General features: G+C 70.6%; 1 protein-coding gene across 1 annotated transcript; it reads right to left on the bottom strand.

Moving 5' to 3' along the window:
- Nucleotides 1-5480: 5480 nt before the first annotated feature.
- Nucleotides 5481-8084, bottom strand: AURANDRAFT_29805 (hypothetical protein; the record flags this gene model as incomplete). Its single annotated transcript, XM_009040819.1, has 1 exon — nucleotides 5481-8084. A coding segment is annotated over one exon (2604 nt), but the record flags the coding sequence as incomplete, so codon positions are not given.
- Between the last annotated feature and the right edge of the window lie 2203 nt (nucleotides 8085-10287).

The raw sequence follows: 10287 nt of genomic DNA, 5'->3' as shown, positions 1-10287 counted from the left end.
GTTCCCACGACCGCGATCGCGCCCGTCCGCCCCCGGGGGGAGGCGTCACCCCCCGGGGCGCGGTCGTCGTCGCCCCGGGGGGCGGCGGTGGCCCGCCGGCGGCGTGATCCGCGTCGGGCACCTCGACGACGGCGAAGAGCGACTCGCTCTTGCGCGGCGCGGCCGGCGGCCGGCGCGCCGGGACCCGCTCCGCTACGTCTTCGAGTCCTCGGTCCACGTCAAGCGCATGGAAGCCCGGCCTCCGACCTCGCGGCCCGCCGGCGGCGTGGTCCGCGGCGGGCACCTCGACGACGGCGAAGAGCGACTCGCTCTTGCGCGGCGCGGCCGGCGGCCGGCGCGCCGGGACCCGCTCCGCTACGTCTTCGAGTCCTCGGTGCACGTCAAGCGCATGGAAGCCCGGCCTCCGACCTCGTCGCCCGCCGGCGGCGTGGTCCGCGGCGGGCACCTCGACGACGGCGAAGAGCGACTCGCTCTTGCGCGGCGCGGCCGGCGGCCGGCGCGCCGGGACCCGCTCCGCTACGTCTTCGAGTCCTCGGTGCACGCCAAGCGCATGCAAGCCCGGCCTCCCACCTCGCGGCCCGCCGGCGGCGTGGTCCGCGGCGGGCACCTCGACGACGGCGAAGAGCGACTCGGCGCGGCCGGCGGCCGGCGCGCCGGGACCCGCTCCGCTACGTCTTCGAGTCCTCGGTGCACGTCAAGCGCATGCAAGCCCGGCCTCCGACCTCGCGGCCCGCCGGCGGCGTGGTCCGCGGCGGGCACCTCGACGACGGCGAAGAGCGACTCGCTCTTGCGCGGCGCGGCCGGCGGCCGGCGCGCCGGGACCCGCTCCGCTACGTCTTCGAGTCCTCGGTGCACGTCAAGCGCATGGAAGCCCGGCCTCCGACCTCGTCGCCCGCCGGCGGCGTGATCCGCGTCGGGCACCTCGACGACGGCGAAGAGCGACTCGCTCTTGCGCGGCGCGGCCGGCGGCCGGCGCGCCGGGACCCGCTCCGCTACGTCTTCGAGTCCTCGGTGCACGCCAAGCGCATGCAAGCCCGGCCTCCCACCTCGCGGCCCGCCGGCGGCGTGGTCCGCGGCGGGCACCTCGACGACGGCGAAGAGCGACTCGGCGCGGCCGGCGGCCGGCGCGCCGGGACCCGCTCCGCTACGTCTTCGAGTCCTCGGTGCACGCCAAGCGCATGCAAGCCCGGCCTCCCACCTCGCGGCCCGCCGGCGGCGTGGTCCGCGGCGGGCACCTCGACGACGGCGAAGAGCGACTCGCTCTTGCGCGGCGCGGCCGGCGGCCGGCGCGCCGGGACCCGCTCCGCTACGTCTTCGAGTCCTCGGTGCACGCCAAGCGCATGCAAGCCCGGCCTCCCACCTCGCGGCCCGCCGGCGGCGTGGTCCGCGGCGGGCACCTCGACGACGGCGAAGAGCGACTCGGCGCGGCCGGCGGCCGGCGCGCCGGGACCCGCTCCGCTACGTCTTCGAGTCCTCGGTGCACGTCAAGCGCATGCAAGCCCGGCCTCCGACCTCGTCGCCCGCCGGCGGGGTGATCCGCGGCGGGCAAATCGACGACGGCGAAGAACGACTCGCTCTTGCGCGGCGCGGCCGGCGGCCGGCGCGCCGGGACCCGCTCCGCTACGTCTTCGAGTCCTCGGTGCACGTCAAGCGCATGCAAGCCCGGCCTCCGACCTCGTCGCCCGCCGTCGGCGTGGTCCGCGGCGGGCACCTCGACGACGGCGAAGAGCGACTCGCTCTTGCGCGGCGCGGCCGGCGGCCGGCGCGCCGGGACCCGCTCCGCTACGTCTTCAAGTCCTCGGTGCACGCCAAGCGCATGCAAGCCCGGCCTCCCACCTCGCGGCCCGCCGGCGGCGTGGTCCGCGGCGGGCACCTCGACGACGCGGAAGAGCGACTCGCTCTTGCGCGGCGCGGCCGGCGGCCGGCGCGCCGGGACCCGCTCCGCTACGTCTTCGAGTCCTCGGTGCACGTCAAGCGCATGGAAGCCCGGCCTCCGACCTCGTCGCCCGCCGGCGGCGTGGTCCGCGGCGGGCACCTCGACGACGGCGAAGAGCGACTCGCTCTTGCGCGGCGCGGCCGGCGGCCGGCGCGCCGGGACCCGCTCCGCTACGTCTTCGAGTCCTCGGTGCACGTCAAGCGCATGGAAGCCCGGCCTCCGACCTCGCGGCCCGCCGGCGGCGTGGTCCGCGGCGGGCACCTCGACGACGGCGAAGAGCGACTCGCTCTTGCGCGGCGCGGCCGGCGGCCGGCGCGCCGGGACCCGCTCCGCTACGTCTTCGAGTCCTCGGTGCACGCCAAGCGCATGCAAGCCCGGCCTCCCACCTCGCGGCCCGCCGGCGGCGTGGTCCGCGGCGGGCACCTCGACGACGGCGAAGAGCGACTCGGCGCGGCCGGCGGCCGGCGCGCCGGGACCCGCTCCGCTACGTCTTCGAGTCCTCGGTGCACGTCAAGCGCATGCAAGCCCGGCCTCCGACCTCGTCGCCCGCCGGCGGCGTGGTCCGCGGCGGGCACCTCGACGACGGCGAAGAGCGACTCGGCGCGGCCGGCGGCCGGCGCGCCGGGACCCGCTCCGCTACGTCTTCGAGTCCTCGGTGCACGCCAAGCGCATGCAAGCCCGGCCTCCCACCTCGCGGCCCGCCGGCGGCGTGGTCCGCGGCGGGCACCTCGACGACGCGGAAGAGCGACTCGCTCTTCCGTGGCGCGTCCGGCGGCCGGCCTCCCGGCCGTCGGCGGACGTGCCTGAAAGGTCTTCAACCCCTGATTCGCGCGCCTCGTCTGTCGATCGTCGCCGCGGAACCGCGTCGATTCCCCCGCAGGCACCCGCAATCTCGACCATGCACGTCATCATCCGCGCGACCGTACTTTCCTGCGCCTTCACCTTCGCCACGGCGGCGGGGGGCGTCAAGCTGAACAAGAAGGCCTACCCGGTCGAGGCCGTGGTCGCGATCTTCAAGGACTTCCATCCGACGGCCTCGGAAGCCGATCTCGCCGGGATCGCGCTGGCGCTCAAGGGCCTCGAGGCGTCCGACACGAGCCCCGAGGCGGCGGGGGGCGTCAAGCTGAACAAGAAGGCCTACCCGGTCGAGGCCGCGGTCGCGATCTTCAAGGACTTCCATCCGACGGCCTCGGAAGCCGATCTCGCCGGGATCGCGCTGGCGCTCAAGGGCCTCGAGGCGTCCGACACGAGCCCCGAGGCGGCGGGGGGCGTCTGCGTCGACGCGTGCGCCGCTGAGGAGTACGCGGACGGCAGAGAGTGCGCGGACTGCCCCGCGGGCCACACCTGCGACGGCACCACCGCGACCAAGTGCGCCGCGGACAAGTACGTCGACGCGAACGCGTGCCTCGCGTGCCCCGCCGGCTTCGCGTGCGACGGTACCGACGCGATGTACCCCGTCGCGGACAGCGACGAGCTCCACGACATGCTCGCCGCCTGGCAGGAGAACGCGACGAGCGCCAAGGTCCAGTACGGCCGCCTCCCCGTCTGGGACACGTCGAAGGTCATGGACATGTATGCGATGTTCGGAGAGGACCCCATGCGACCTGATTTGCCCGCGTTCAACGAGAACATCGGCGGCTGGGACACGTCGAAGGTGACGGACATGGACGGCGCGTTCAGAAACGCCTACACCTTCAACCAGGACATCGGCGGCTGGGACACGTCGTCGGTGACGGACATGTACGGCACGTTCGAGGGCGCCACCGCCTTCAACGCGGACATCGGCGGCTGGGACACGTCGAAGGTCACGGACATGTACTGGATGTTCTTCAGTGCTTCCGCCTTCGACCAGGACATCGGCGCCTGGGACGTGTCGAAGGTGGAATGGTTTTACGAAATGTTCTCCAGCGCCATCGCCTTCGACCAGGACATCGGCGGCTGGGACACGTCGAAGGTGACGGACATGTTCGGCGCGTTCTCCGACGCCACCGTCTTCAACCAGGACATCGGCGCCTGGGACGTGTCGAAGGTGGAAGGGTTTAACGGAATGTTCTCCAGCGCCATCGCCTTCGACCAGGACATCAGCGGCTGGGACACGTCGAAGGTGACGGACATGTTCGGCGCGTTCTCCGACGCCACCGTCTTCAACCAGGACATCGGCGCCTGGGACGTGTCGAAGGTGGAATGGTTTTACGGAATGTTCTCCAGCGCCATCGCCTTCGACCAGGACATCGGCGCCTGGGACGTGTCGAAGGTGGAATGGTTTTACGAAATGTTCTCCAGCGCCATCGCCTTCGACCAGGACATCGGCGGCTGGGACACGTCGAAGGTGACGTATATGGGCGGCGCGTTCTCCGACGCCACCGTCTTCAACCAGGACATCAGCGGCTGGGACACGTCGAGCGTGACGGACATGGGCAACATGTTCGCCTGGGCTGACACCTTCGACCAGGACATCGGCCCCTGGGACACGTCGAAGGTGACGGACATGGGCGGCGCGTTCTCCAGCGCCATCGCCTTCGACCAGGACATCAGCGGCTGGGACACGTCGAAGGTGGCGTATATGAATGGAATGTTCTCCGGCGCCACCGTCTTCAACCAGGACATCGGCGACTGGGACGTGTCGAAGGTGGAATGGTTTTACGGAATGTTCTCCAGCGCCATCGCCTTCGACCAGGACATCAGCGGCTGGAACCCATCGTCCGTGACGGCGCAGGACAATATGTATTATATGTTCACCGACGCCACCGCCTTCGCGGAAGGCCAATCGTGCCCGCCCTGGGCCCCTGAGGTGGCAGGGGGGGCCTGCAAGGCCTGCGAGGATACCGAATCCTTCTGCGGCGAAGAGGCCGCGGCGGGCATGTGCGACGCGAACCGGGACTACATGATCGATAACTGCGCGGCGTCGTGCGGCTTCTGCAAATAACGAGATGAGGACGACGAGATGAGAACAAGAAGAGGATGACGAGAACACGACGACGAGAGACCACGACGAGAACGACGAGATGAGAACGAGAAGAGGACGACGAGATGAGAACGACGAGATGAGGACGACGAGATGAGAACGAGAAGAGGACGATGAGAACACGACGACGAGAGAACACGACGACGAGATGAGAAGGACGACGAGATGAGAACGACGAGATGAGAACGACGACGAGATGAGAACGACGAGAACACGACGACGACGACCTCGCGGCTGCTCCCGCACCGCGCGGACGCCGCCCGGCGACGTCCGCCCTCGGACGCCGCCGCCGACGCCCCGCGCGTCGGCGTCGACTTCCACACTGCACATAGCCGCCCAGGCGGCACCCGCCACACCTGCTTGCACCCCCTCCCCCGCGCGCGCCGGCCTCCAGGCCGCCGCGGCGACTCGCAGCCACCTGCGCCTGGCAGCCCCGGCCATCGCCTCCGTGCCACGGGCGGCTGGATGGACGCCCCGTCCCGCCGCCGCCCAGAGCGTAGAACGATAGATAGTGTAGTAGAAAAAAGCGGCGTCCGGGTCGCGCCGGGAGGTATGTGCACGCGCGGGGCGGCGCCCGCGCTAGACGGTGTCGGCGAAGTCGTCCTGGATGGAGAGGTTCTGGTAGTGCGTCTGGTCGGCGCCCTTCGTCTTCCAGATCTTGTGCTTCGCCCGGCGGTAGGCGGCGACGATGGACTCCGGCGGCTCCTCGCCGTCGTCGATCTTGTGGTCGTCCTCGTTCTCGCCCGTGTACGAGTTGATCGCCTTGATGAAGAGGACCTTCGACAGGTCCTGGAGGAGGAAGAAGGCGACGTCGAAGGCCCAGACGGCGACGACGACCTCGGCGCCGATGGGCTCCATGCCGTCGGACTTCTTGGGCCAGGCCAGCGAGATGACCGTGGACAGGAACGTCGCGACGAACGCGGCGGCGAAGAGGAACGTGCCCGGCGCGCGCGACCAGAAGGGCCCGCGCGTGCGCGCGGAGAAGACCGTGAGGAAGTCGGACACGGAGATCTTCAGGTACATGGCGCACATGAGCTGGCCGTAGGACAGCGCCGGCAGGCCGAAGCCCCGCCAGACCGAGCCGTCGGACCGCGAGTCGAGCATGACGTGCAGCAGGAGCAGCGACGACACGCAGGCGACGCCGCCTAAAATGAAGGCGATGGCGAAGGTCTGGGGCATGCGCCACTTCTCCGGGAACTTGGACGGCTTCACCGCGTCGTAGGCGATGGAGATGATCGTGCCGTCGTTGAGGATCGTGATGAGCACGAGGACCACGACCGGCAGCTTGAAGACCTTGGGCGGCTGGGCCTCGTCGTCGAGGGTGTCGTCGTCCCAGCCGCCGTAGCCCGTCGGGTGGACGAAGCAGACCGTGATGAAGAAGAAGAGGAGGAGCTGCGTCGTGCACGCGACGCGGTAGACGACGTAGTTCTTCATGCGCTGGAAGATGGTCCGCGAGATGACGATGGCGTCGACGATCGTCGACAGGCCGTCGTTCGTGAGCACGATGTCCGACGCCGCGCGCGCCGCGTCCGTCGAGCCGGACACGGCGATGCCGACGCCGGCCTTCTTGAGCGCGGGCGCGTCGTTGACGCCGTCGCCCGTCATGCCGACCATGTAGCCGCGCTGCTGCAGCGCCTCGACAATCAGGAACTTGTGCTCCGGGAAGACGCCCGCGAAGCCGTCGGCGGCCTCGATCATGGCGCCGTACCGGTCCCCGAGATCCTGGGGGATCTCGCCACTCTCGACGTCGAACTCGGGCAGCCCCTCCGCGCCCTCGATGCGGCAGCCCATCTTGAGCTGCTTCGCCATGTCGACGGCGATGGCCTTGTGGTCGCCCGTGATCATCTTCACGCCGACGCCGAGCTGCTCCGCGCGCGCGATGGTAGCCGCCGTGTCCGGCCGCGGCGGGTCGAGGAACGTGAGGATGCCCAGCAGGTCCCACCGCGACGCGTCGCCGGGCTTCGTGCGCGCGACGGCGAGGGACCGCACGCCGCGCGCGCTGAGCGTCTCGATCTCGGCCTCGACGGCCGCCCTGACCGCGGCCGGCGGCTCGGCGAGCGCGAGGATGACGTGCGGCGCGCCCTTGCTGCACTTGAAGGTCTCCTGGGAGCCCTTGTCGACGAGCGTCGCCTCCGTGCGCTTCGTGCGCGGGTCGAAGGGCACGTACTCGGGCTGGTCGAAGGCGTCGCAGCGGTCGAGGTCCGCGGCGCCGAGCACGAGCGTGTCGAGCGCGTCCTTCGGCGGCTCGCGCCACTTGGCCGCGAGGGCCGCGTGGACGAGGACGTCGCGCTTGCCGTAGCCCGGCGTAAAGATGGGCAGCTCGTCCTGGAGCACCATCTTGTTCAGCGTGAGCGTGCCCGTCTTGTCGCTGCAGAGCACGTTCATGCCCGCGACCTCCTCGATGGACGACAGCCGCGTCACGATGGCCTCCTTGCGCGCCAGGCTCCGCGAGCCCAGGGCCATGGTCGTCACGGACACGACGGGCAGGGCGATGGGGATGGACGCCACGAGCAGCACGACGGCGAAGGCCAGCGCTTCCAGCCACGACTCGCCGCTGCACACCAAGACGACGAGCGAGATGGCGACGAGCACGGACGACGCCAGGAGCATGGACCGCGTGATGGCCATGATGACATCGTCGAAGTGGGAAGTCTGCTGGACCTTGTTGATCATGGACGCGGTCTTGCCGAAGAACGTCTGCGACCCCGTCGCGACGACGACGGCCTCGGCCTCGCCGCGGACGCAGTTCGAGCCCATCTTCGGCTCGCAGCCCGGGCCCATCTTCACGGGCATGGACTCGCCCGTGAGCGCCGCCTGGTCGATCTCGAGCTCCTTGGCGCCCGGCGCGAGGCGGCAGTCGGCCGGGACCGCGCCGCCCGCGTGGAGCACGACGACGTCGCCGACGACGACCTCGGCGCCGTCGATGGTCTTGTACGTGCCGCCGCGCTTCACGGACGCGTGGGCCTTGAGGGACGCCTTGAGCGCCGCGACGGCGTCGCCGGCCTTGAGATCCTCGTACCACCCGACGACCGCGTTCAGAATCTGCAGCGCGAGGAGCACGCCGACGTCGGCCCAGTCGAGCATGATGCCCTCGATGACGATGGCCGCCCAGATCATGAGCGCCATGGGGCTGACGAAGTTGTAGGCGAGCTTCACGAGCGGGTGGACCTTCTTCTCCTCGAGCGCCTACCAAGCATGACGGTGACGATTTCTCATTGTTTTCCCACCTCAACTATCTCGAAAATCGTCACGGCCACAGGACGCTGTCCAACGCGCGTTGCGGCCGAAGCGCGCGAGACGGCTGCGGGCCTCCTCCTCGCTGAGGCCCGTCGCCATGGACGTGTCGAGGAGGGTCGCGAGCGGCACGCCCATGTAGTCGCCCTCGTCCTTCGGCATGTCTCCGGGCTTGCACATCAGCGGTGTGTTAAGAGACGGCGCGTTTGCTGCGTGTCGGGCGACACGCGGACGGCGCGGATGCTGGAAAACTTGTTTTGGCCACGCCGGGCGACAGAGCGGTGAGGTGTCCAATGAAAATCGACGACTGCGGCACCATCGACTGAAAAAGGAAAGCGCACCCCGCATTGCCATGACCACGAGCCTTACCCCTCACGGCTCCTTCCTCACGAGCCCCATCTTCTTGTAGCGCTCGGCGTGCTCGCGGTCGTGGCGCGACCAGAAGTCGTCGCCGGACTCGATGGAGCCGGCCTCGGGCGGCCCGAGCGCCTTCAACAGCTGGGGCCACTCCTTCTTCTTGTAGTGCTTCTCGAGGTGGATCACCAAAATGCGCCGCTCGCCCTCGCCCTCGAGGAACCAGGCGCAGTCGTCCTCGACGACCTTCTCGAACAGCACGCCGCAGATGACGTGGGGCTGCGCGTCGTGGTCCTTCACGACGACCTTGATGTGCTGGCTGTGGCCGTCGCGGCGCTCCTTCTCCGTAGCGAAGGCGAAGTCGACGCTCGCGTCCTTGCTCTTCGTCCCCGGCGGGACCTTGATGCGCAGCGTCGCCTCGGAGTTCCAGGGGTGCTGCTCGAAGACGATGGGCTCGGACTGCGGCGGCGGCGGCGGCCGCTCGGGCGTCAGCGCCTTGCGCAGCGCGTCGCGGCAGACGCGCACGACCTTCTTCTGCTCCGACAGGATGCCGTCCGTGGGCAGGCCCTTGAGCGGGCCGACGATGCCGCCGGGCAGGTGCATCATGAGCGCGTCCAGGGTTTCGCACGCGTACTTGACGTCGTCCTTCTCGAGGGCCGCCATGGCGCGGTCCACGGGGTTCGCCAAAGTCTTCCAGAAGTCGTCGGCCTTCCACTGCTTGCTCACGAGCGCCAGCTTCTCGAGCAGGTCCACCTTTTGCTCCGCCGTGATCGGCGACGCGACGGCGTCGCCCGCAACCGGCGGCGCCGACGCCGCGACGAGCTCCGCCATTCGTTGCCTCTTTATGCGTCGGCGCGACTGGAGGCGGACGACGCTGCTGCCGCCGCGTCGGATGCGACGGCGACCGCGGCCACGCCGGCGCCGCGGCGGTGGGGCTGCCTCGAGAGCTCGATCGAGCTCGCCTCGGAGAGCGCCGGCCGCCGCCTCGGAGAGCGCCGCCGCCGCCGCCGACGCGCACCGCGAGCGCCGCCGCCGCCGCCAGCGCAGCACCATGTTCTCCGTGGGCGCGACGCTGGCGCCGCCGCGGCTCACGAAGAAGGAGCTGCGCAGGAAGGCCGAGGAGAAGCGGCGCAAGGACAAGTGGGCGACGCACGAGCTCTCCGACGTCTGGAATTCCCTGGGCGCCATCAACGAGGCCTGGGACGCGCGCGCGATCCGCGGCTTCGACGACGACGTCGACGGCGACGCGCTCGCCGACGCGCTCGCGCGCGCGGCGCTCGAGGACGAGGACGCCTGGCCCGCGGCGGCCGCGGCGGCCGCGGCGCCGGCCGCGGCGCCGGCGGCGGCCGCGGCGCCGGCCGAGGAGCGGACCTTCGCGGACGTGCGCATCAGCGAGGCGGACTTCGGCGCGTCGGTGCTGCCCGAGTCGGACCTCAAGAACGCGAAGCTCTGGGACTACCGCGATCCGTCCCCCGCCGACGCGTCGGACAGCGAGGACGAGTGCCCGCGCATCGAGGACCTCGCGGCGTCGACGGACCCGGCGCCGCCCGTGCCGTCGCCGATCCTCAAGGGCCGCCTCGGCGAGGCGTGGACGCCGCCGCGCGTGCGCATCGACGTCGACGCAGTCAAGCACAAGGCCGAGCGCCGGTCCGAGCGCCGGTCCGCGTCCGGGAGCCGCAAGTCCGTCGCGGAGCTCAGCGACCTCGCGTCGGGCGAGACCGTCGACGTCGACCGCCTCCTCGAGGGCGCCGACCGGCCCGTCGAGTACCCGCGGAACCGGACGCCGACGCAAGACGCG

Source organism: Aureococcus anophagefferens (assembly GCF_000186865.1).
Source record: "Aureococcus anophagefferens unplaced genomic scaffold AURANscaffold_17, whole genome shotgun sequence".
Classification (NCBI taxonomy): domain Eukaryota; class Pelagophyceae; order Pelagomonadales; family Pelagomonadaceae; genus Aureococcus; species Aureococcus anophagefferens.
The sequence above is the reverse complement of the archived record's forward strand: the minus strand, read 5'-3'. Positions and strand labels throughout refer to the sequence as shown.